Source organism: Megalobrama amblycephala, linkage group LG6, assembly GCF_018812025.1.
Source record: "Megalobrama amblycephala isolate DHTTF-2021 linkage group LG6, ASM1881202v1, whole genome shotgun sequence".
In the NCBI taxonomy this organism is placed as follows: Eukaryota; Metazoa; Chordata; class Actinopteri; order Cypriniformes; family Xenocyprididae; genus Megalobrama; species Megalobrama amblycephala.
In genome coordinates, this window is record NC_063049.1 from 25,859,918 (window position 1) to 25,886,734 (window position 26,817).

Consider the following 26,817-nt stretch of genomic DNA (forward strand, 5'->3'; position numbering starts at 1 on the left):
TATCTTCTAACCTCCCTCAGCAAGCTTTCTTGAATAATTTATATTGTGAGTAAATGTATTTAGACAATATGAATACTATGTGTAAGTATGACACGAAATGCCACATACTCCTGAAAGCTAAATGAATGTTGCTAACTGGACCATGCTATGAGCAAATGGAAAGAAAACATCCTCAAACTAACAGCTGAGCTTGTCAGAAGCCTCACATGGGAGTATTCTATACTATTCTGACAACAACGCTTCCATTAAACTGCAAATTCCTCAATTTGTGTTCAGACCAGAAAGAATAAGGACCTGAAAACATGATCGATTGAAGGTTTTGCTAATGTTCTGACCTTGATGGCCTTCTGGATGTTGACACAAGAATCCCGAATGGTCTTGAGGAGTTTGTTGAATCGTCCCATCTCCTGCACCAGCACTGTGTTCATGCTTTGATTGTAGCTGGTGGGGTACTTGCGCATGGCGGCATCTGTATCGAAATCCTGAGGAAGTTTATTAAGAATGTCTGCAGCCACCTCGTACACCATGTCATCAGTAGATGTAGCACTGCCACCTGAAGAACGAGACTGTGAGGGCGAAATCGAGCAAAAATAACAGTTACAAACATCACACAGGTCATAATAGTACTACTAAGAGCTACTTTATACTAGCTAGTTTGCACCAATAATCAAAATGTGTTTGCACACCTGAGTGAGAAGAATGCTATCAAACAGTAGCTGTGTTTCCACTTGGTCCTTAGTAATATCAGCATTGGCATTCATGCCAAAGACTTCAGGTGAGGGATTGAGAGGAAGCGTCTTGGTGTACTCAATGTAGCTGTTATACTGAAAAGGAAACAATCAGCTTCTTAATGCAACACTAAATCCAGGATGGTGATGCTAAATAATGGCATGCACTTAAAACAGGCTACCCTTGAGATTGCTGACATTTATAATAATGGCTATGCAAATGACATTCATGAATAAAAGATTTCGAGAGAAAATGCCAAATAAAATTGGGCATAGATTATACATGTGCTCACAAATAAATCAGACATCACCACTGGCAGTAACCCGCTGTGTTTAGTTATTGAACTTAAAGCTTATAATCCCTTTTCAGAACTTTCATAAAGAGGCAGAATGATGCATCTCTAAAATATGCATGTTTTTTGATTGTTTACCAAGTCATTTATATCTGTAGTGATTTTAAACAGTCATATAATGTGGGAAGGATTCTGACCCACTGAGCTCACCAACACCTTGACTGATCTTGTACAAAGAAAAGAATTGTTGTTTTCTCTTATAATTGCCTTCTTTTGGGATTTGTTTTGAATGAGAAACCTCGGCCTGCAGAGCTTCATATGGTCTTCCTTTGAAGAAAATATGATCAAGGAAGGAAAATGAAGCCTTGCTTCAGTTTGGTTTCCAGCGAGATCTGTGTAGAGAATCTCTTTGAATTTTGTAAGACAGAAATATTGAACTAACTTAATGTCAGCTGCTGAAATTCTGTCTGACATAACCCCTCTAAAACTGGACAAGCTTTTGAACTAAAATGTATTCTTTAAAAGTTGATAACTTAATCATCTTTGCCGTATCCATGTGCTGATTTAAAAAAAAAAAAAAAAAACTATTTTAGACTGGTTCGGGTCGACACCTCTGCGGAGAAGCCCAGTTCCTGCGTGACTCGTCATAGACATAAAGCTATGGCTACAATGTTCTTCCGCAAGATGCATGCAGTTTTGTTTATTAACTGCTAGAGCACCAAAAAGTTGATTTGATTATTATTCACAGGGTAACGATTTGATTATAAAATGATTCTAGATCTATCACAATGCATCTTTTCCTCCAATTTTGTATTAATAATAATTATTATATTAATAATCACAATATAGTTTTTTTGTTATTTTATCTTTGTTATTAAAATAAGAACAAAGATGCAAATAACAAACATTAGAACAAATACAATATAAGTAAAAAACTAATGAAATTAACAGTGCATTACTTTTTTCATTTACATCTATTTAACATTAGCATTCAAGTAAGAAATAATTGAATAATCAAATGTAAAAATAAGAACTGCATGATATTTAGTGTATTAATTACAAACAAACTGATTATTATTAAAGCTACAAAAGTTATTCAGTCAAGAGCAGTGAGTGATTTTCTTATTTCTTTTGTTGCTTGATTAACGTAAATGACCAAGCGTGCCAAACAAGTCCTGAAAAGTGAAGCCAAAGTGTCTCGATCGCCCCCACGTGGCTGGATGCAGTATAGGTCATAAATCCCACCCTCTCCATGTAATCCAATGGGACGTTAGACAAACTAAACAATTAAATTACAGTTTTCAAAGACAATTTCTGTCATTTTAGGCAGTTTTTATCACTCTGGTGTATGTTCTTTAAAAAAGTTTGGTTTTAGTTAGTTATTTGACGCTATGAAAACAGGGGTTTGACGTCATGATTGACAGCTAAGATTGACAGCTTCTCTGAGTGAAGTAGTCACTGAGGCGCCAATGGACTTTTTTTTTAGATTTTCATGAGGTGATTGGAGCTTTAACTTTAATTTCTACATTTCCATAACTGTTTATTTCATACCGACATAATGAGTTGTTCTGAGTTTGGGCGGGACATTGATATCACAGCTCCACTTCGTGCTCACTACTGCCCAGACTTGGGCTCCAAGTTAACTATGCTCAGACTCGATGCTCAAGATGTTAGCGCCATATTGGCACACTGGCTTCAGTTACTACAATGGAAGAGAGTGAAGGTGCGTCGTCCATCTTTTTTTACAGTCTATGTTAATGACAGACAGCAGCAGGTTTATTATATTAAGACCTAATGCACGGATCTGATCTAATATAATGTTACACATCAGATTATCCCCCCTAGCTGTTTACATTCACTTTAAGCATAACCAACTATGTGAATACTCACCAAGACAGATATTTTTAAAATATATTGAAATATATTTTGTTTGACCATTTAAGCACAATTAGCCACGAAAGAGATCTGGATTCAATATTGCACGCTATCTAAGAGGGGTAGCTTTCTGTGAGCTCGCACAGAGGCAAGAGGCAAGTGCTTTGCTTACGAAGGACATATATGTAACTTTTTTAAAAGTAAAATAGCTTATAATAAGAGTAATTTATTTACAATGAAACGGTACATTAATATGTATGATAGGCCTAATTAATTAGATATTTAAAAATCAATTCTTTTGTTGGCATGCATCGATGCAGTGTCATTCACATCAGCATCGTAAAATGCATCGTAAAAACGATTATAATCCAAAGCTCTAATTACTGTTTTTACTGATCAAAGAAAAATGCAGCCTCTGATGAGCATAAGAGACTTTAAATCTTACCAACCAACAAACTTTTAAATGGCAGTATATATGACAGACTGAATATGCTGTTCATCAGTTTTGTCATTTATCTTTTTGTCATTGTGTCTTACATCTCCTTCAGGTGGTGAGTAATACAGGCCACTGGGGTCAAACTTGTAATTGGCATCGTCAGTGATCTCGGGGGTGTAGAATATGGAAAGTATTGTGCGCAGCGTCCTGCGATCCCAGTCATCTGTGACCCGACCTCCGTAGTTACACTCGCCTGTCATGTAGCGAAGAGCATCAAAGGGGATCTCCTAGTAAGGACACACAGAGAGAAATCACCATATAAGCAACTAATAAGGTAATGAGGTGAACTATACATAACATGGTGAATGAAAAATGTCTTGGGATAGTAATCAGTTGAGAATGATGAGTTTAATTAATAATTGTAATTATCTGAAACATTTTAAAGGAGCAGATGACAAATCCATTTCCATGATGAATCATTTTTGCAATAAACTCTCTTTTTGGACTAACGTGAAGCTATTTTATCTCAAAAGATCAAGGAAAGTTTGATTTCTCATATTTATGACTTACCTTTTTTTAAATCATATTTATTTTAATTTTGAATAGTGTGGCTACATGTGTAAAGCGCTACTTTTGACGATGACTCTCACAAAGACATCTCAAGCAAGGGCTGTGTCCCAATTTTTCACCCTATTGTTCAGATTGTTTTAAAAAAGACAACAACAAAAAAGAGAGAGAAAGAAAGAAACAGACAACAACCTTTTCATGTGTCTTAAAAGCAGGGCCACTCAACAAAGACTCTTTTTTTTTTTTAAGTGGAGGTGCATGTCAGGTTAGTGGGTTCGATATAACGATCTTCGAGGGGATATGAAAAGATGGACAGAGGAGTGGCAGGATTGTGACATTTCCGGCTGAAATTTCCCTTGCTAATGCAGTGGGTGGCACTATGTAGCACTGGAGAAATGTCAGAGCATTCAGGGAAGCTCTTGATCAGTTGGTGCAGTCTGCTTGTTTTGAAAGGAGGAAGGGAAGTATGAGGAGTGCTTCTCTGAAGTTGGGAAAATGTCAAGAACGTTCTTTTTTTAGGGGTGGTTTAAGGGGCGCGCTGGAAAGCATGAAAAGGAAGAGGGTGATGTGGAAAGAGTATGTGTGTTGTAAGAACAGTGAAAGACAATTTGTATGTGTGTGAATATAAAGAAAAGACAGGTACACGTGTGATCTTACCTCATACTGGTCCAAGAACATGTGTAACTGCTGGACAGAGATCCGCAGATCTGTCTCGTTAAACTCATAGGGGATGTTCCAGCCAAGAGGACCAAATTTCCTCCTCTCTTGGGTCAGGGCATGGAAGAAGCACAAGCTAAACAGCAGCTTCTTAAAGACAGCCTGAAAACACACACAGAAGCCGCTTTTTTAGATTTTTTTTTAAACAATTAATAGGAAGTTTAATTATCAAGGAGTCCAAAAATAAACATTACAACCATTAAAAGATATGCACAACTTTAAAAACCTTGACTTCCCTCTGTGAAGGACCTACCGGCTTTGAGCTGCTGTCAAAGAACTCAGGGTCAGATATAGGGTCCATGTAGAAAGAACGAATGATGTTGGAGCGCAGCCCCTTGGGAGCCTCATTGGTCATTTTGACTCCGTTTTGCAGTACAGCCACAGGGAAGTTGGGAGAGGGGTAACTGGTCAGCCACAAGCGGAAGTCTGGGTGAGTGGTATCTGGATTCAGCTCCTGTCAGAAAATCAAAGTGCTGCTTCAGAGTATTTCTAATGCACTTTTTTATGTTGTACACACAAATACATTAGAAGTGCAATGCATGCATTTAAAAATGTAAAGAGTATTTTACACTAAAAATAATAGTCTACATGAAGGAACAAATGTGGATGTGAAAATAATATTATTAAAAGCTACTGTTCCATCATGATTGGACCATCAAATCTTTATGTACAACCTCACAAACACGCTCAAGGGTGGACATCCAAGAGGTGGCCAGGTGGCAGTTCTGTAAAACCACCCAGGTTCCCTCCCTCACACCAGTCTCAATCATGCTCATGGCGATGGGGCCCTGACCCTGTCCCAGAGACAGAGAGGTCAGTCTGTTACCTGTGAAACCCTGAAAAACAAGCAAGACACAGAGTGTTAATAATAAAAGAGCATCACCCATTACAACAGAAACAAAAAAAACAGTCTATTCCAAAAACCTTAAGAATTACAGCTGTTAAAAAAATGAATCTTACTACTAATACAGAGTAATTTGATGAGAAAATTATGGAGATTTAAAGTCTATAATTGTTTGTACCTGTTCTTCGCCAAACTTGAGCAGTGCTGCCATGGGGTCTGATCCTGGGGACAGGATAAAGATGAGCGGAGCGCAGCAGTGACTGTCAGCAAAAGCCGTGGCCAAATTAAAGGGTGGCACCTCAATAAACTGCTGCCCCAAGTTGTCTGACACAAACTCTTGAACCATGGGAACAATCTGAGATGGGCAGCCACAAAGAAATAAGTCCAAATGTGAGGTTTTTACAGATACTCCACATTATAACATTTGGGGTAGGTTTTTGATGGTCTTGAAAGAAACCTCACCAAGGCTGCATTTTTTTTAATCAAAAATACAGTAAAATATTGAGAATTATTATGAAAATACTGTTTTTCTATTTTAATATACTGTAATATATATATTCAGCAGTCATTACTTCAGTCTTCAGTGTCACATGATCCTTCATAAGTCATTCTAATATGCTAATTTGGTGCTTAAAACATTTCTTATTATTATCATTGTTGAAAACGTTTGTGGTGCTGATACATTTTTATACAAAATGGAACAAAATCTTTTGTAACATTATACGTGTCTTTACATTTGATGCATCCTTGCTGAATAAAAGAATAAATTTTCTCACAATCAAATCCGAGGTGTATTAATAAACACAGTGAAAAGAACCTTACCTTGTCTGGCCGTAAGCATCTTATAACCAACATCCTTTGGAACTGTCCTAGTTTCTCCTGCCACTCTGAAGGGAACGCAGTGTGATGGGGGTCCTGCAGAACACACACAGACCATAAAATAAAAATCTGGTGTTCCTTTCATACTTCCCCAGTCCATTTCATACCGCTGAGCAGGAAAGAAATAGTGTGTGCTTAATCTCAATGGCACCTTGCTATCGTAAACCTCTTTCCAGCCCTCCCGGAGTCGAGCCAGGTCTTTCCTCAGGCCTTTAAAGTGCTCCATCTCATCCAATCGACAGATCTCATCCCAGGATGTTTTAGGCAACCAGGTGCAGGGGTTTGAATGAGGGTTATCCAGACCCACACCGCCTGTCAGGAGAAAACGCCATTCCTTCTCATCCACCTGAAAGAGAAGGGAACAGAAGGTGGTAGGAGAGTGTTGTCCGTGCATTACTTTATTCAGTTATATCTGCAATGAAAATTCTTTAGACACGATTTGTTTTTCAGCAGCTGCGCTTGATTAAACATCCAACTCAAAAGAACAGAACAATAGCGAACGAGTCTTAAAAATCGCCTGCAGAAAATCCGCAGTCTATGAAAATAAATGTACTGGTGCATTGCCCCCACACCACTTGATTCAGGAGCTGACAAAACTACTGACAGCACAATAAATGGATGACAGACAGTTGCAACTTGAGTAACAGCTAAGGCATGGAGAGCCAGTGTGACAAACATTGATCATAAATCACTTAAACTTCGATTAAATCGGTTAAACTAGTGTTTATGTGGACGAATGTTGCAGGACCATTTGAGACAGTCATGATATAAACATCGTCAGACTGATGCATGCAAGCCATTAACCTTAAGATGCCTTGTGTGAGAGTAACCTCTTCATTCTTACTATTATTTATCACATGAAGTACTGTCTTGCTCAAGTTTATTGATTCAATAAATCACAGCTGTGTGCAAGTGAAGGCAGTTACTCACGAGCTTGTTGTGTTTGAGCAGGTTGACATTGAGGCAGAAGGAGAAGAGGAGTTTGTCCTTCTCAAACAGAGAGCGACATACGTTGACGTAAAGAGAGTACGTAAAATAGTCCTTCAGAATTTGGAGTCTAAATACACAGAGAAAGTATTTATGTATCAATATGTATCAATGTATCAATATCCTTACAGATTTAACATTAATGATGATCATATTTGTGTTCAATGACTAGATCAGTGGTTAATAATAATAATCAAAATTATGATGTCAGTTTAATGGTTTACATCATTATATTTTCATGTTTTTTTGGGGTTTTTTTACATTTTAATCAAGATTATGCTAATATAAGAAATGAATATTTATTATTTATATGTAAATAAGATATTTTAATTCACCCCTCAACTCAATTTTTTCTTTGAATAACAAGGATTCATATATGAGGAAGCCTCATTTTAAAAGTGTGATTTCTAGACCTGAAAAAGTAATATAAAATAATTCAATCTTGTAACTTAATGGTCATTTTTGTAATGAATATGCATTTTTCTAGTTACGCCAATTTCTAACATATTTTATACAGTAATTTAAAAAAAAAAAAAATTTATCCTTAATCTTTACCCAGGAAATCACAAAAAAACCTGGAAAAGTCATTGGTCCTTTGAATATTGTTGTGGACAGTGGGGGGTGGTGTTAAAAAGGTTCAGAGCCACTGTCCGGTTGGGTCTTGGACACCAGGTTGAGAACCACTGGACTACACATATTACATCTTTTTAAATGTCACTTCAAATAAACAAACTTTAAATTATTAAATAAACACCTGATGCTACTGTAGAACAGCACTCTCTTTTTTAGAGTTTTAGAGAGTTTTAAAGATCTGGTTTTTGGTGTCTCTGTCCTCTAGAGAATTGGCACTGTGTTCTTTTAACCAGAGGATTCTGCCCTGGGCTGAAGTGTCATAGTATTCCCACAGCTCTCAGATTTCAAACTCACATCAGAACACCATAGTGGCCGAGTAAGACAGTGCTGACGCTAAATAGTCATACAGGGAAACAATGTCTTCATATTCTTTTGTTATGAAAAAACCTCCTCCACGTCCCCACATCCATATTACCACAGAACCAACGTTAGTAATAGTCTCTCTGGAAACTGTGATGCCCTGCTTAAAGTGATAGTTCGATTAAAAATGAATGTACAGTCATCATTTTTGTCATTCCATGTATGACTTTCTTTCTTTCAACTGTTTTTGTCTATATAATGAAAGTCGGTGGGGCCCAAAACAACATTATTATACTTTCATTAAATGGACAGAAAACAAAACAAAGCAAAAAATATTTCTTCTGTGTTGAGAAAGAAGAAAGAAAGTCACAGAGGTCTGGAATGACATGAGGAGGAGTAAAAAAGTGCCTTATAGCTGCAACTTTAACTTTTCAAAGCATGCCATAACTGCAATGAAACGCATGAAATTACCATAATAGATATAATTTAAATTAAACATCTCTAGCGACAGAGTACCTTTGTTCGAGAAGGTCACTTTTTTGGGAATTATCAATGGACAGGATGAAGAGGTTGATGAACCAGGTTAGAGAGTACTGATACATGGGCTCAATGTTGGCCAGGTCAGCGATGGAGAAAAACAAAATTGCAGAGTGGATGGCGATGGGGGTGTAGCCCAAGCGTGTCTGATCAATCTTCTGCTCAGTAACCTCAGCAATGGCCTGTTTCTCAGAAATCTCATTGGCCAGAACCTTAGAAGATGAGAGGATCTGAACAGCAGTCTCATCTTCCAAAATGTTCCCCTCAGAGGCAGAGAGCACTTCTAGGATTTTATCCTCTATTTCTTTCAGCTGTCTACAAAGAAAAGAGAGAGAAAGTACATGGTTAAATGCACTGAGAGAGCATGCTGCTCTTTGCCCTCACTTCATAAGCAGATAAATATTTACCCAAGGATTCAACTTGTCTTGCTTTTAGACACAATATTTGAAGTAAGGAACACATAGGACTAAACTGTCAAGTTAATTGTGTTTCTGGGTGATACCTCTTGTTCTCAGCCCCCTGTACGATGAGGGCTTGTTTCTCCTCCTCAAGGTCAGGTCTCTCTCTGGCCACCACAATGCCCAACAGCTGGTCTTGCATCCCCTCTGGGGTGATCATGAAGTTCAGCAGGGTCACCTGAACAGAACAGAGAAAAACACAGACAGTGCTGGGGGCGGGTGTTCTTAGAATCCTATTTTTAATGAGAGCAGACCCTTGTGTTTATTATTTACAAGAGCCCCAGAAGGCCCTTTTCCAAACTCACAGATTCCCCTTATGGATTTGGCATAACCAACCACAAAACTAGCTTTTCTAGAAAATGATATCATCCAAGGTTTTGTGACTGCTTGCTAATATCAGACCTAATATTTCTTTGATTACCAGCTGTGATACATGTGAGTCTGTGGTGGAACACATTTTGTAATGAAGAATTGCAATCCTGATGTTCCTCGACAGTATCATTTGTTTTATCCTGTTGTGAACACCACATGCTCATCCTAAAAGTGAAATGATATATCAGGCTTATTAAGGTGTGGTTGTGAAAGAAGCCCAGAAGTCCAGAATCCAGGTATTTCAAGCAGGGTTTTAATTTAAGTAAAAAATTTTTTTGTTCAAGCACGCAGACCAGCCTGACACAGCAACACTGACTCAACCAATGAGTTTAGGGCAGGGTTATTTGTTTGTCTGACCAACGTGAGCGTTCAGGGAATTTTTTGCATATCCTTTTGTTGGCCCTAGTGGCATAGATATGACACACCTGCCCTTTAATTTTAAACAGTGGTCATGTAGGCTGTCTGTAACACACTTTAAGACAAAGTTTAACTGTAAAGCTTGTTTTCTATGTGCATGTTTATGATTTTATGGTAGAACAGGTAGAATAAGTTATGTTGCAATAACATAACTAGATGTTAGTTTTAAGTGTCATGAAAAAAGACTCTCTCAACTGGCCACTGGTTTAATTATTTATAAGTTTCCAGTTAATAATTAAAGCAAATTTAAACAAAGTAGATTTCATGTAGAAGATTGCAAGATGCATAGCTCCTTTGAATGAGACTAACAACCATGATATTAAAAGACTTCTGAGGGGCGAAAGATACAATTACAATACATTACATTAAAATACAATTTTAATGGACAGAATATCTTAATTTTGAACTAACTGATGCTTTCAAAGACTGCACACTTCATGACAGTGACTCAGTCCCCATAACACACCAAAACATCAGTGTTTCAAAACCATACAGAAACAAGAGATTAATTCAAGGACAAGAGAAGTCATTTAATGTATATTAAAATCAGTGTACACTACCATTCAAAAGTTTTTGTCAGTAAGATTTATTTTCGAAAGAAATTAATACTTTTATTCAGCAAGGAAGCATTAAATTGATAAAAAGTGACAGTAAAGACATTTATAATGACATTTATAAATGTCATCTATAATGTCAAAAGATTTCCATTTCAAATAAATGCTGTTATTTCTATATATTAAAGAATCCTAAATGTACATGTATATTTCCACAAAAAACTATTAAGAGGCACAATTGTTTTCAACAGTGATAATAATAATCAGACATGTTTTGAGCACCAAATCAGCATACAGAGTGGTGCAGGTATGACGACAAAACCCGGAAGACTAATTTGGCAGTGGTTCCCTCGAGATTTTTCTATGGGGTATTATAATGGGTTTTATAGTAAAATAATAGTAAAATGATAGTTTTTAGTAAAATAAGGTCGTCAGTAAACAATGTAACAATGTAAACTGCACACACTCAGAATCCAAACATTAATTTCTAGTTACTTATTAGAAACATAATTTGTTTTTTTTTAAATAAACATAACAGCTTCAAAATTCACATTTTCGATATGATTGTGTGTAGTTTATGTTGTAACCCGCTAGGAAAAGTTTGAGGGAACCAGTGGCGAGTTAGTCTTCCGGGTTCTGACGTCATCCCTACACCACTCTATTTAGAATGATTTCTAAAGTATCATGTGACAATAAAGACTGGAATAATGGCTGCTGAAAATTCAGCGTTGACATCACAGAAATAAATTACATTTTAAAATATATTAAAATAAAAAGTTATTTTAATTTGTAATAATAATTCAGAATTTTCCTGTCTTTACTGTATTTTTGATCAAATAAAAGCTGCCTTATAAGAGACTGTCTTTACATGACAAGGTTTACATGATCTTGTTTAGAAGCAGACATTAGTTTGTGTGCATTTGTGTGCGGCTTTATATGTAAAGCAAACTCACCTTGACTGAGATCTCAGGTAGATAATGTGGATTTCGTAGCTTTGTTGTTATGTAAAACCGGAAATCTGGAGCATATTCAATAGTGGAGTCGCCCAGCCGGATGCAGACACTGCCACCCTGTTTAAAAGTCTGTTTCAGCAGCAGGGGCTCAAGTATGGGGTCCAGTTCTTCCCCAACATTCTCCAGCAACACTACAATACACCATGAATGAATGATTAGAGTTAAGCCAAAACAAAAGCTACAGAAGCATTTATTTGACCTACTCACAAAAAGAAAAAAAAGAAAAAAAAAAGGCAGGTAGTAGAAGTGGAAATTGAAGGAATGCAACAGGAAAAAAACAACAACAAAAAGAAATTAATAAATAAACTCAAATGCAAATTCTAGAGGTGAACGGTATCAAAACAACAATCCACACAAGACAGCTAAGCACCGGCCTGCCTACGCAGCTGCCTTTCATCCCAGAACAACACTGATGAGGAGGAGCTGAGGATGGAAGACAGAGGCACCTAAGGCCAGATTACTTGGCTCATTTGCGTATCTCATGTTGCGGTTTGGGTCCACCCCTGGTCTCCTTTGCATTCAAGAGAGTAAAATTAGATGGAATTTGTGCTTTCAGTCTTTATGTGTTATGTACAAGAGACAACTATGCTTCTCCAGGGGAAGAGAGAGAATGTGTGCATTTATCTACAACAGGTAACATGCACTGGTTTGGATCTAACTGTGATGCGTGCTTGTTTTTCATGGTGGAGGGGGACCCCTGGGGAGAAATACTGGTATTGCACCTGTGAGAACAGTTTATTTATTATTTATTGTTGTTGTTGTTTATATCTTTGACAATTTTTAAGATTTATTTGATGAGACCAAAACTAATAATCTTAACAAATCTGATTGTCTCCTTGGCAAAAAAAAAAAAAAAAAGGATTCTCAACTATGCTGCTTGATGATGGCCTCTCCGAGCAGTGATATAAGGATTTTTAGAGTATTATAAAAGTAATCTTTATATTCCTTTTCTAAATTCTGTTTATAAGCTGCCACCTCTCACCTGGAGTGCCAAACTGGATGCAGTTTTCTAGTGTGCGCACAAAGTCGCCATCACTGAGCTTGATGACATGGAGACTGTTGGATTTCTCCATGTTCTTCAGCCATTTGTTGGCCTGGCCCTGAGGATCAATCATCAGGGGCCACCTCCTCGCATTACTGCAGAGAACAAACATCTCAATAATCTTCCACAAAAAAAAAAGAGTTTCCTGTCCATGACAGATCATCTCCATCTTATCCAAAATTGAGAGTTTTCTAATAACTTTTGCGTCATGTATATAAGAATATTATCACAATATGTTTCACCAAAAAATGTCTGCTTTTGTTGTGTTATTCCTCTACTCAAGAACAAGTCATTCAAAGGTCACTACTACTGTTAAATAGTAGTATTTAATAACAATGTGTCTAAAAGGTATAATTTATCTATTGATCTGTTACAGCAATACATCCATGCTAATCGTTGATTATAATATAGAATGCCAAAACAAACATTTCCTTTTGTCCAAACCTGGTATTGCTACAGCATGTAAATCTATATCTCCTGCACATCTAGCAAGTACTATCTTTCGTTTTTAATTAAATAAGTGCAATCCAGTGTGAAGTGTGAAATAAATTAAACATGTTTACAGTGACTGACTTGTGAGAATATAGTGAGAAGTGCATTTAGATGCCACTGGAAAGAAAACCATGTTCATAAAATATGAACATGGTTTTGTTTCTTAAACCTTAAATTTCCTAAAATAGGTCTGTGATATCATATCTACTACAAATGGCACTGTAAATGGTCACTTAAAGTAACATATATTGGCAAAAAACTCTCACGAGATGATGATTCCATTGTCAATGGAGAAGCTGTCTGAAGGGAGGCCAGCAATGGTCCAGCTGCGGATTTTCACCGGCTCACCCAAGGAGTTCATCAGTGACAAGTTCTTGGAGCAAGGAATTCCTCTGGTCTTACACATGTCAATCCACTCCTCTGTAGCTCGCTGTAGAGATCACACACAGAAACACACACACGGCTCAATAAAGACAACATGATCACAGCTGCTTTAGACAGTTTGATCCAGAAACATCCACTGATGTCTTCTGATACATCTAAGAAGTTTTAATCCTATTTGAAAACACAGATCCATAGATTCAACCTTATCTGTTAGTTTCAACTTAATAATGGTACTGTGGACTATACTATTATCGCTTCGATATCTTTGTTTTCTGTTTAAATCCAATAAAGACTTACTGCACACAAAGGTAATAAGCTGTGTGTCATGTACCTGCACGAAAGCTTATATAAAAAGACCCTCTGTTGGGAGAAAAGATATTGCTTTCACAGAGGGGGGAATATTAAAGTTAAACTACTCCCTGTTCCCCGAGTGCCATTTTAAACTCACCATAGCAATACCTGGTATTGTACAAAGTGTTTTCACTGAATTCATTCTTTTTTTATGGACTCTGCTTTGTTGTTAAGCATAACCAGCTGACAGGGGCAAATGTGTACGAATAATGGCTATAGAAGGATATCAAAAACCCTCTAATATCGCTCCACCTGAGACGCATAAACTGTACTGAATATGAATATGAATTTAACTCACGTTACAGTACTTAGACTGAAATGTAAAGGAAAACTAAACAAGACAAATACATTTCAGCCAGACAAACCCTGTCCCAGATGTCTTTCAATGTTCAGTAGACTCTCTCCTATGCTGTAAAATTGCTAGGATTTTACAAGATTTTACTATATCTTTGGGCAATAAAACACTATATTTTTTTACTATGAAATCAATGTTAGCTAGGTAATTTTCTCACTTACAGTAAATTAACATATTTTGTTGCATTGTGCAATCTCACAAATAGGGGAATACCCATAAAGGAGCAGTCACATTAGCTAAATTTGGCAAAATATTGCAAACAAAAAAGATCCATCGTCTACTGTCAATAGTGTAGCGATGTACAGTATGAAGCACAGCTCAGAGAGTCACTTTCAACGAGGCAACTTTCTGTTGATCACTGTGGTGAATCCGCATGACCAACTTGAACCTGTTGCAAAATCTGCGTAGGGAAATCTTTGACCCTATCGTGAAATTCCAGATCGCATAAATTTCTATTGAAATGACTGGAAATGTGCATGTCAAATGTGACTAGTGATAGTTCACCCAAAAATGAAAATTCTCTTATCATTTACTCACCCTCAAGTTGTTCCAAACCTGTATACATTTCTTTATTCTGTTGAACACAAAGGAAGATATTTTGAAGAATGTAGGAAACTGAACAGTTCTGGGGTACCATTGACTTCCATAATAGTTTTTTTTTTTCCTACTATGGAAGTCAATGGTGCCCCAAAGCGGTCTGGTTACAAACTTTCTTCAAAATATCTTCCATTGTGTTCAGCAGAACAAAGAAATTCATACAGGTTTGGAACAACTTGAGGGTGAGTAAATCATTTTTGGATGAACTATCCCTTTAAAATCTTGTGCCTGAAGATACTTGTAGGGGCATGAACATAGTTGATAAAAGTAATGGATTTTATCTGATGTTAATATTGATGTTGTATTGATATGAACAATGTGGGTTGATAAGCGCTTGGCAAGAGAAATGGATTGTTTTATGTGTTGGCCCACCTGTCTAAAACTGGAGGTAAAGGCGCCGAGGTAGGCCACTATAGCAGCAGAGATGAGAATATCTCCAGTGAGGTTGTTGTAGAGTTCACCTAAGTTAAAGGCAGTCTCACTCCAGCGGGTCTTCTCTCCCCCTAACCCACCAATGAGCTGCTCCGCACGCTCTAGCTTTTTACTGCACAAATCCACCTACAGAAAAAAAACAAGGAAAATGAGGAGACTAAAGGGATGCATAGGAGTGGGGAGATGTACAAAAAGTTACACAGACATACACTACTGTTCAAAAGTTTGGGATCAGTATTTTTTTTAAAAACAATTTTTTCAGCAGGCATACTGTAAACTCATCAAATGTGACAAAAATGTCATGATTTCCACAGAAATATCAAGCAGCACAACAGTTTTTAACAATATAATAACACACTTCTTAACACATATTCCCTGATATGTACCATATCGACTACAGGCCAATTCTAATTTTCACCATTTTATGTGATATACACTAGCAGCATCAGCACATTTAACATAATTTAAAAACAGGCTGAAACAGGTGTTGACATCAAAGATACAGCAGGCTAAATGTGGCTGTCATCTGTATTCAGAGAGAATCAGCTATTCACACGGTTGAAAAGGATGATCAGATATGACTGCATTTATATAAAAATGTGTGACCATAAATGAATGTTTACTACACAAACATCCTTCTAAATAAAGCATCTAATATAATGTCTGATCCACTAGTACAGGCCTTCTTTCATCATCATAGATAAATGGATCTTTAAAACCCCAGTTTGGCACTAAAGAAACATCATATTTGTTTGAAACGACAAAGTGAGCCTGCACGGCACCTGCAGAGAGTGATAGGAGCTCAGCGCTTGGGCACGAAGCTGACAGCACAATTTCTGAACAATCCAAACATCTTACTCACTCCCTGTGATGGTACTTCACTAATTCTTTGTGACATTGGTGCATCCAGCATCATGACACTTTATTGTCTTTGAGATGAAATCCTCCAAAATTCCTGTTCTTTCCAACTCATATCCCAAAGTGAGAAAACAATTTGAAAGAGACCGTTCCAGTGGAGCTTCAGGAACAACATAACAGGTTTTCCTTGGTGCATTCAAGTGCCTTGATTCTGGCCATGCTTGAGAGAGCATGGCATAAACAATTTCTACCCTCCAATAGGGAAAACAGACAACCTGAATTACAAACATGGAGAGAAGGGGGGGAAAAAAGAAGAATGAACATGAAAGGAAGCGAAATAGGGCAGAAAACGGCAGCAGGGCCTTGGTGATGCTTGGTTTACCCAAACGCACTAAACTGACAGGCAGTCTCCACAGACAAATGAGAACAGTGTGTGTGTGTGTGTGTGTGTGTGTTTGTGCGCATGTGCCCCTGTGTGTTTTTTGTGTGGGTTTAGAAACAAAGGCTTCACTCTTACAACTTCAAAGTTCAAACATAAAAATGATCTGAAGGAAAATAAACAAAGAACAAAAGGAAAACATTCCCTCAACTCCTCTTGATGTAAAAACAAAAACTAAATTCCTAAATAAATGAACTTCCAGCAAGGAGCGGACATTTTCAACAGGGTTGGGCTGCCCTGAAGGAGAGGTTACAAAGAATGTCAAACAAAAATAGTTGAACATTGTATAATACCCAAAGCTTCAGAAACAGTATCGAACCATTCGTTGATCGTTAGAACCTTGCATAGCCTCTTTTGTGAATACTGTCCTCTACCTACCTGATTCTCAAGGTCAGCCTTTTTGTTCTTATTGGCTTCCAGGGTCTCCTGTAGTTTGGCCAGTTTGTCCTGGACCTCCTTCAAAGCAGCTTGTTTCTTCTGGAGGCTCTCCATAGCCACCTTCAGCTTCTGTTCTGCAAGTGCCAACTTCTCTTTCTTTGGGGCCACTACCTTTGCTACTCTGTGAAGGGAAAAGAAAAAAAGTTTCACCATGAAATGGGTCTTAATAAAAAAAGATTTTTACATTTTCTAAAATAAAATTTTCTTGGAGACCCATATAAAATCCAAAGTTTATTGTTCATGTCTTAAATTATGAATTACGGTTTAGCAAATGTTTTGATGACGAAATTCAATTATTTCAATAGGAATCTTTGTGGTCGCAAATTTTGGATAATATTTTGCAACAGGTTTGCAGCTAATTCAATGCGTTGACCAAAAGAAAAGCTGAATTGTTTGAAATTGACTTTTGTAGGAACTGTGGAGTATAGACAGTAGACAATGTACCAAAATTCGGCTAATGTGACCTTTAGTTTAGTTTAGCTATAACTCACTTATCATAGGAGTCCATGGCACAAACCCATTTACAGAGCCCCTCTGCAGCAGCGGAGGCCGTGCGGATCTTCTCTGGAACAAAGTCTGGGTTGGTGATGTATTTGTTGCGGATGACACTCATGTAGTTGACTGGAATATTGTCTTTATTGTACTCGTGAAGGCTCTGGAGAAACTTCATATCTCCTAGCAGTTTCTTTGCTGGGCCCCAGAAATCCTCCACCTTCTTGCCGGAGCCTGAGGGGTCTGGAATACGATCTGGTTTTATGCCTTTCAGGATGCAGATGGCTTCCATGACCAGCTTGACACCAGCTGGAGGATTCTTCATGGCTTTAACCACAGTTATATCCTACACAGGGTGGCACAGATTGATTCGTTGAATAATGGTGGTTTGCAATCATTTAAAAAGACCATATTAAAGAAGTCATGACATGAGAAATCAAATTTGCCTTGATCTTTTGACATATAAGAGGTCTTTGTATTATTAAAACATCCTGCAAATTTCATAGCTTAAAACATCCTCCAAATTATAAACAAAGCATTTATTTAAACAAACACCAAAATCAGCTTGTTCTGATATTGGGTGACCTATGATGTCACACGTGCAAATACATGTGCGTATGACTGCCTCCAGAGCAAGACACTGACGCATAGTTACACGTTACACATTATTACACACCGTCTACACTGACATGCTTAACGCATTTGAGTCTGTCAACAGGACAAATGGAAGAATGTAGTAAAAGATGAAGTAAAAGATGAAGAAATTTTCGCTTTGTTTAAACAGCTTGTGAAGGCACAGTGTAATGGAGCGTTCACAAAAAAATAGTTTTAAAATAGTTCCCTTTCGAAAGGGAACTTACACTGCATCCTAGAACACATATGGGGAACGCGCTCGCAATCCTATTGGCCGGCAACGTCATACATGTGCAACCAGGAAGTATATAAGGGGCGCCTGGAGAACATGTCATCCTCTTTTCATCTTCAGGGACTGTCAGTCTTACCTTGAACAGATCGCTACAGACAATCTATCATGTCTGAGAAACGTTTCAAGCGTTGTGCTGATCCGTGTCCTAGATATTTTCACTGTCTGGGCGAAGAGCATGCATGCTCTATTCTCGAGGGATCAGTTTGCGTGCATTGCGAGCGTCTTTCCATGAGGACATTCCGCTCTCGTCTGTCCATCTTCTTGAGAAAGGAAGAACAGACATCTGTGCCTGGTGGCTCGGGCCCCTCTCGTGCTGAGGCAGAGAGGCGGTTTAAGTCGTGGGGTTCACAGGTGGAGCTTGCCGAATGCTTTGAGAAGGGTGTCACTGTCTCTCGCAATTCGGCGGCTCACGAGAGTGATCTGCTCGATGAGGATGGCGTCAACCCTTAAATCTCCGGCTCTGCCTACCAGACCGCTTAAAACCACTTTGCGTTTGAAAGGCAAAGCATATGCGGCAGCGGGTCAGGCTGGTGCTTCACTGCATACTATGGCATACTACTTCTGGTTTGAGGACAATAGACAGGGCCAGAAATCTAGCATCACCGCTCGGGCCCCTGCTCAGAGGAGGAGCAGGTCGCGGAGAAGGCGAGAAGTTAGGAAGAAGAAGCAGGATCTTAGGGAAGTTATACAGCACAGGCGTTCTGAACGCCAGTATGTATTTCTTCTGCTGTCCCTCGGTACCCCTCTTCCCCACAGGCGCTTCTACATCGGTCCTGAGGCTGGGCCAATGATGAGTATGTTCCCTAAGCTGGAACTTTTCTGATGGTCCGGACCGGGTTCGAAGAGAAGCGCAGCCTTTAGACTGTGTGAGTATGGTAGGCCACTTTTACATTTATAGGTGGGCCTTTTTCTCTGTATGTTTTTTTTGTAGGTCGCCTCTATATTATTAGAGCCATTGCTTTTGCATTGACCTCAAAGCTCCCTGCTTAAGGATTTTCGTGAATATATTTTTAGTTAGGGTTTATGCTTTTAGGGGCTTTTTTACTAGGGCCTTGGAGCTCCCTTTTAAGCAAAGGTTGGTCGTGAAACCCTTTTATAATTCTTACTCTCTTAAGATCTTGGTTTGTAGGTTTTATTGGGGTTTTCAGAATGAATACTTCTGTGTGGCAAGTCATTTTTATGGTTATCACATTTTCTGGAGTCACCCCTTTGGCTGAATTCCAGCGAGGCTCATGATTTCAAGTAGTTGGCTATTTTTTTTAAAGAAATTTTGACCTCCTTGCTAACCTTCCCTTAGGTTGAAGTGAAGTGGTTTCCTCTCGCTCTGAGAGTTTAAGGCAATATGCTGAAACATTCCACTCCCCTGAGCTCCAGATGCATCATGACTTCAGGTATGGCCTTTCCCTTATATCACCCTATGATGCGTGTTGGCTTTCTTTTTAGCCTCCGCTCTGTCTGGCCCTGTTTTATCTTTCTGACGTCGGCTTCATATGCTGGCTTCATATTCTCTAAGGCCTCTGTCCTTGGGCTTGTGATGTTTCTGGTATTGGCCTATGATTAGGCCTCTTTTGTTACTAGAAAATGGTGAAAGTGTGCAGTGTTTTTCTATTTACCGCTGCCCGTTAGGCCACAGATGTTTTCACCTGTTTGAACATACCTGCCTCCTCTTGCCAATAAGAGTCACTAGGTTGCTTTTTTTTTTGTTCTTTTTACCTCTCAGAAGTCATGTTTTGGTGTGTTGGCCTTTAACTTGGGCCGCCCCTATTTCTTTGTATGCCTCCTCTATGTTTACAGTTGTTTCCGGCCAGTGCCCGCCCTCTGCATTGGGTAATAAATGCGAGTAGCAGACCCTCCTAACTTCCCTTTTGTAAGGCAAGTTTGTGGCTTCCTCCTTTTTTTGGCCTAGGTGAACGTTGCTCCTCTTGATATTAGAGTAGATGCGATATGCAAAGCCTCAGTTCCCTTTGGTGTGTGGCATAAATTAGACACCTAGGTGGCCTAGGTTCTGCTTCTCTGAACCTCCCTTTGGATGTCCTGAGTGTTGTTGGCTTCCTCTCCCTTCTGAGAGTTGAATACGATATGTCCTCAGAGCTTTCCAGACCTTGCTCCCTGAGTTCATCTAGGGGTGTTAAGAAGTCTGGTGTTTACTCCCCTTAGACCAGCTTTTAGGAGCTAGAAGCCCCTTTGGGCCTTATGAATAGCCAGCCTCCAGAATGCTCTGTTTTTAGCATTCTGTAGATCCAAGGTTGAGCAGTTTACTCCCCTCGTTCTGAGGGTTGGGAAGCACTTTGCTGAGTTCTGCTCCCTGGGATGCCCGTCTCTTTCCGGTGAGGAGTGGTTTCTGCCTTTCTGCAGTCCCTCTCATATGGCTGCCTCCCTGGGCTTTAAGTAAGGGACTTCCATGAACAGACAGGTTGCTGGCAGACTAGGGCTCTTTTTGGGCCAGGTCGGCCTCCATGGTGGCTCCAGGGGTTGACCCTTGTCCCCCTGAAAGTGACTGGCCAGAGCTCCTCTCGAGCATGCTGGCCTGACTCCCTTTAAGAAACCTCTTCTGCTAAGATGTTGGTACTATGTCTTGAGCGGCCTTGGTGAGTCACGTCCTCTGTCTTTCTCAGAGGGCTCCCTCCTTTGAGGCTTCAGCTCGGCTTAGGCCATAGGGAGTATTGTCACTGACAGCCTTGTGTGACCAGAAGGAGTTGAGTGCTTGGCATTTTTCTGCCATTTTTCTCAGCCATTTGGCATGCACTCCTCTCGGCATGGTGGCGTGTGTATTTCGTTCCTCATATGCGTTCTAGGATGCAGTGCGAGTTCCCTTTCGAAAGGGAGCATCTCGGGTTACGACTGTAACCCTGGTTCCCTGAAAACAGGGAACGAGACACTGCGTTTCGTTGCCATGCCTCCATTCTGCCTGCTGTCAGTCCCTTTAGACGAAAAGCGGATGACATGTTCTCCAGACGCCCCTTATATTCTTCCTGGTTGCACCTGTTTGACGTCATAGGCTATCGCCGGTCAGTAGGATTGTCGTGATTTGACAGATTGTTTCAGATACCGGTTATGCGAGGGCATTCCCCATATGCGTTCGAGGACGCAGTGTCTCGTTCCCTGTTCTCAGGGAACCAGGGTTACAGTCGTAACCCGAGACATTTTTCTACATATATATATGTATATAGGTTGTTTTTGTTAATAAAAAACTTTATTAACATTATCAGTGAACATATTAAAATAATAAAAATCCATGTCATGACCCTTTTAAGAATGTTTCATCAAGTAACCCAAAGGCACTACGGGTATTTATTACTTAAAATTATATATTGTCACAGTTTTGTTCAGGTTGAGTTTATTTTCTGTCTTTGCTGTCTCCATGCCTGTCAGTCTCATTATTAATTACCTTGGTTACTGATTTGATTAATCATTCTGTTCAGCTGTGTCCTAATTAATTCCCTTTGTTTGTTCCTTGTATTAAATCCTTGTGTTTCATTTGATTTTTGTCCGGTCAATTATTTACAGTTATGTTTCCTTGTCTGCCTTGTATTAATTTACCTGCAGATACCATTAAAGACTGTTTTGAATCTGAAGTCAAAGCTCACCAAAACTGTTTGATTACCAGCATTCTTCAAAATATCAACTTTTGTGGTCCATACAGGTTTAGTTCAACATGAGAGTAAATGATGATACAATTTTTATTTTTGGCGGACTATCCCTTTAACTTATGCTAGAATGTGTTTCTTTGGCCAATATCAAAATCTGAGATATCTTTGTTACTATAAACAATTTGTATGCAACATAAAGTAAGAATAATTATTCAATTATAGTTTCCTCCAACCTGCGGTGTGAGTGTGTTCAAAGCAGCCAATGCAGATTCCAGAATGGGCACAGCAACTGCCAGATCGGCATCACATTCATCTTTAATAGCCTTGGCAGCCATTGCCTGCTCATTAGCCTCTGCTTCATCCACACGGACCACTTTCTCTGTCTTGGATACCTCCACAGATTCTCGCTCAATGACCACCATCATCTCTTCCACTTCTTTACTGGCCACACGCAGCTGAGGCTGAAGGGCCTCCAGCTCTACCTGCATTGTGGACACCTGAGTGGCGGCTGATTCCAGCTTTTGTAGACCAACCTCATAACGACTCTTCAGCTTCATGACCTCACTGAAACAACAGACACCATCAATATTATCATCAATGGCATAAATAATGTGACATAACCTAATTATTCAAACTTAATCAGTCAATGATTCTAATGTAAAGCCACTCAGACTGGAATGACTTACGATCTTTTGCGCTGGAGTAGGTGCTTAAACATAGATATGAGCTCCAAATAGGAAGTTGGTGTGACATAGTTATAGCGTTGCAGCTCCGAAAGGAAACATGCAGAGAGATTGATGGTGGACGTGTGGAAGCTCTTGCACATGCTGATACAGCCTTCACGAGCAGTGTCCGTCATTTCAACGTCTTCCAGGAAACGAGATGCCACAGCCTGCAGAGCATCTTCTGGCCAGCTCTTTTGGAACATAATGATTCAATACACATTTAATTTTTGACTGTAACAATGCACAATTAATATTTAATAAAATTCTTGAATTCTTCAAAACAATTATAGTTCATTTGTTTCACATTTATATAACTATATAGACATCAACACTGAACTGAATTAATCTGAATAATGACACTATTATCTTGCTACAGCTGCATTACAGCTGAATTTGTCTCATATTTGATTAAGTTTGCATCATTAATTATGTTACTTTCCAGTTTATTAGTTATTATCCAGTTTCTGTATTTACTATAAGTACATAGTATGCACATATAGAGCATGACTGTAAAATAAAGTTCTACTGAAATTTCAAAGAAGCTTCACAGTATCTAACCCTGAGCCTACCCCAAAACCTAACCTTAACCCATATACCTTAGTAACTAAATACCCAGTACTGTCTTAATTAAGTAAGAAAGGTATAGTATGTAGGGTACAACAGGGCTTAAGGCGCCTTTGATTTTATTTTCCTCTAAACCACTAGACAGCACAAAAACTTGCCGCAGCACTTTCCTAAACATCCGTTTTTCAAAATGTACGTGCAAATTTCTCTGATCTTTGATGTGATCGCGGGCAGCAACGCAAGGTTGATTCTGAGGTAGTTTGATCTAATATTTGATATTTTTTAAAATGTTGTTGATTTAAATAGCAAATAAGAATCCATTAAATTAACGTTTGTATTTTCAGACAAAGGTCTTCTTAACGATTTTCAGTTTTGTTCAAGGTAATTCAAGCAATAGTTTTTCAATAACGGAAGAATATGTAAAGTATGGTATTTGGGGTAAAAAGCACCCCTGCTGTTGGGGCAAAAGGCACAATAATTAACATGTTAATGAATAGCTGGCTGACTTTTCCATTTGTTGACAGGACATGGTTAGATTCACATAGCAAATATCATATATCAAATTGGGTATCTATCTTATAGATAATACCCATATTTATAATGAAACAATCATATTTTAAAATATATTAATCATATCATAAAAAATATAATTTATTGTTACTACTGTAAATCTATATTAAATAGGCTATTATGGGATCTCCTTCAATGCTTTCAGAATCTTTACTTTTTAAAATAAATTTGTTTCTGTATTTCTGTATTTTTAAAATCTATTTTTATATTTTATATATAAAAAATATGTATCACATAGGCCTATTTTAATGACAGTATATTTACTGAACAAAAATGAATTATTTTATTTATCAAAATAAACAGAAAAGAATACAAACTTTGCTAAAGTGATTCTTTTGAACAAGTATTAACCTAGTCATTATTAAAACCATATTATTTTAGCTAAAGTATTTGCGTAAATACCGTGCGCCTTTTACCCCATGCTGGGGAGCCCCCTCACCACCTCATACATTTATAAGATTTTTAAACAAAATTAACCACTTTATGATTTTTTTTTTTTTCACACAAAATATGTTGCTCCATCATTATCCAATACAAACATATATATTTTTCCTGTAATCATTCACTTTGAGAGTAGTGAAAAGCACATTTTTTCTTAAGGTGTGCCTTTAGCCCCGTTGTATCCTACTCATAAGTGCAAGTACTGTAAAATAAAGTGCAACCACAATTTCTATTGTATGAAGCTCTATAAAAATAAAGGTGACTTGACATATTTAAAAATTAAAAATAAAAAACAAAATTTCTATTAAAATTAAAATAAAAACTAATTCAAAATATTAATAAAAACTAAAATAGTACATTAATTATACTAAAATAACACTGCATAGCCTTTACGTTCACACCAACCTGGAACCAGTCAATGGTGCAGCAGTTAATGAGAGCAGGGAAACGTCTCAGGCGACTTCTGAAGGTGTCACCAATAGGACTCATGGCCAGTACCACATGCAGCTGGCTGCGACAGCGCTCCAAAAACATGTTAAAAAGAGCCAGTGGGCTGCCATCCGTCTGCTTATCACGTTCCCGCTGACGGTCCAATACACGCATGCGTTCACAAATCTCCTGCTTCTCATCTACGGCAAAGAGATTGGGAACCTCACCAGTGTTTAACAAGTTACTCACATCCTCCAAAAACGACTCCATCTTAATCTGGGTGTCGGTGAAAAGGAAGACTCCGTGACTTTCCCCAGATGTCGATTTTTGCATGATGAGCTTGAGGTCATCACGCCATTCTGCAACCCCATAACTCTTCGAGATCTCCACCTGGAAGAGTTCGGATTCAGCCATGTGGGCGGCCAAGCGCGTCAAAGACTGACGGCCGCTTCCTCCAACTCCCACTAAAAGAGCATGTCCACGGGGCTGTTTTAGAATGCGGGAGATGCGACAAACGTGTTCGATGGCGAACCGGAAAAGTACAAGATTCATGGGAGCCTTGCTGATATTGTTGTACTCTTCAAGATGGGTCTCCACCACCTGACGGAGCTTCTCAGGGTTACCCACCTCACGGTAGTTCCGGTCCTCACCTTTGGGGTCATGAAAATCACAGAACATGAGGCTCCGAAGGTCATCTTCGGTTACAAGCCCATCTGCATCACTGTCCAAATGCTTGAATAGCTGATGGAAGTCTTCTTTCAGGTGAGACTTTGAAACTTCCTGCAGGAAGCCCACCATCCATGCACAATCAGACGGATGCACTAAGCGGTCATAATACACCCTCAGGACCTGCATGAGAGGATATTTTAACATCAGTTCAGCTTTCTTGCTATGATATGGCCTATAAAACTGTGTTTGCAGTTACCTCATGCACCCATAAGCGTTTGATGGCCGTAGGGTCGTCTGCTGTCTCCGGCCGTGATAAACAGATCCCCTGGATGACGCGGGAAAAATCTCGAAGGTTGAAGAGGTAGTGGGACTTGGCTGGGGTTGGTAGGAGGTTTTTAGTGGCCTCCTGGTACACAGACATGGTGGCACTGATGATCTGAGAGGTGACACTGACGAATGGTTTGGGAAATGGAAATCTGAAAGCAGGTAAGAACAGAAAATGTATTAAAAATTTAATTTATTTATTACTCACATTGGTATGAAGCACCCTTACCTTATGCTTAAGTGCCAGTCCAGAATTCTTGAGAAGATTGTGAACATGGTTTTGTCATCAAATTCATTAATGGTCACTGTGTTGAAGTGACGTAAAAAGCGAGGAGTCACAGGGTTCCTACCTCCACCTGCACATGACAATGGACATGTCAAACGTACAAACAGACCAGTGTACACTGTTCAAAACATTAGACATGTTGCTTCCTTTGCAACAATCTCAAAGTTGCATGCAAGTACTACTGGCCTCCTGAAGCTTGATAGATTTGTTTTACTGTGACCAATGTTTAACTTTGATTTCTTGATTTTTTTTACACCATCTTCTTTATCTTCATGGTTTATGCATATCCCTAAGGTCTGTACTGAACTGAACACCAGTGTTATTTTAGTATTATTTAATTAAAATGATAGTATTTTTCAAATATTTTTGAATTAGCTTTTATTTATATATTTTAGTTTTTATTATATTTTTATAGCTTTAGATTTAGTTGAGTTTTAGCAGTTTTAGCCATTTCTAATTTTCATCTAATGTTTTTATTTTATTTGAGCTTTATTTCCATTGCTGAATAACTTTTGCTTTAGTTTTGTTAACAATAACACCTGCTGGACACTGCTCTTAGAGCTGCATTTGCCTTGAATAATAACTGTATTAGCATATATAAATGACATGAACTCACCTGGCGGACCCATGGCACACATGATTTGAATGTCCACTAAGCTGATCATGGAGCAGTCCTTCATGTCATACCAGTTCCAGTGATCGAGCCACTGGCGCAGGAGCTCCACTGGAGGCTGGGCTCCATAGGTCTCTCTTGCTGGCATGTTTACATCATCCACAAACACCACCTAATTAAAGTAATCAAAA

General features: G+C 38.7%; 1 protein-coding gene across 2 annotated transcripts in view; it reads right to left on the reverse strand.

Annotated features, from left to right (window-relative positions):
- Nucleotides 1-26,817, reverse strand: part of dnah7 (dynein, axonemal, heavy chain 7) — a 78,106-nt gene that overhangs the window by 9,404 nt on the left and 41,885 nt on the right. For both annotated transcript variants that reach the window (XM_048193567.1, XM_048193568.1), the window contains 24 exons: nucleotides 26,630-26,798; nucleotides 25,957-26,083; nucleotides 25,660-25,879; nucleotides 24,711-25,583; nucleotides 22,692-22,921; nucleotides 22,239-22,569; nucleotides 17,490-17,836; nucleotides 16,939-17,119; nucleotides 15,204-15,389; nucleotides 13,411-13,574; nucleotides 12,593-12,747; nucleotides 11,551-11,741; nucleotides 9,299-9,432; nucleotides 8,776-9,111; nucleotides 7,270-7,396; nucleotides 6,491-6,685; nucleotides 6,283-6,375; nucleotides 5,639-5,815; nucleotides 5,291-5,452; nucleotides 4,870-5,070; nucleotides 4,557-4,718; nucleotides 3,434-3,619; nucleotides 687-824; nucleotides 336-566 (listed from right to left, as the gene is read on the reverse strand). In XM_048193567.1, coding sequence (XP_048049524.1) covers nucleotides 336-566; nucleotides 687-824; nucleotides 3,434-3,619; nucleotides 4,557-4,718; nucleotides 4,870-5,070; nucleotides 5,291-5,452; nucleotides 5,639-5,815; nucleotides 6,283-6,375; nucleotides 6,491-6,685; nucleotides 7,270-7,396; nucleotides 8,776-9,111; nucleotides 9,299-9,432; nucleotides 11,551-11,741; nucleotides 12,593-12,747; nucleotides 13,411-13,574; nucleotides 15,204-15,389; nucleotides 16,939-17,119; nucleotides 17,490-17,836; nucleotides 22,239-22,569; nucleotides 22,692-22,921; nucleotides 24,711-25,583; nucleotides 25,660-25,879; nucleotides 25,957-26,083; nucleotides 26,630-26,798 — 5,316 coding nt within the window. The remainder of the gene's footprint in view (nucleotides 1-335; nucleotides 567-686; nucleotides 825-3,433; nucleotides 3,620-4,556; nucleotides 4,719-4,869; nucleotides 5,071-5,290; nucleotides 5,453-5,638; nucleotides 5,816-6,282; nucleotides 6,376-6,490; nucleotides 6,686-7,269; nucleotides 7,397-8,775; nucleotides 9,112-9,298; nucleotides 9,433-11,550; nucleotides 11,742-12,592; nucleotides 12,748-13,410; nucleotides 13,575-15,203; nucleotides 15,390-16,938; nucleotides 17,120-17,489; nucleotides 17,837-22,238; nucleotides 22,570-22,691; nucleotides 22,922-24,710; nucleotides 25,584-25,659; nucleotides 25,880-25,956; nucleotides 26,084-26,629; nucleotides 26,799-26,817) is intronic.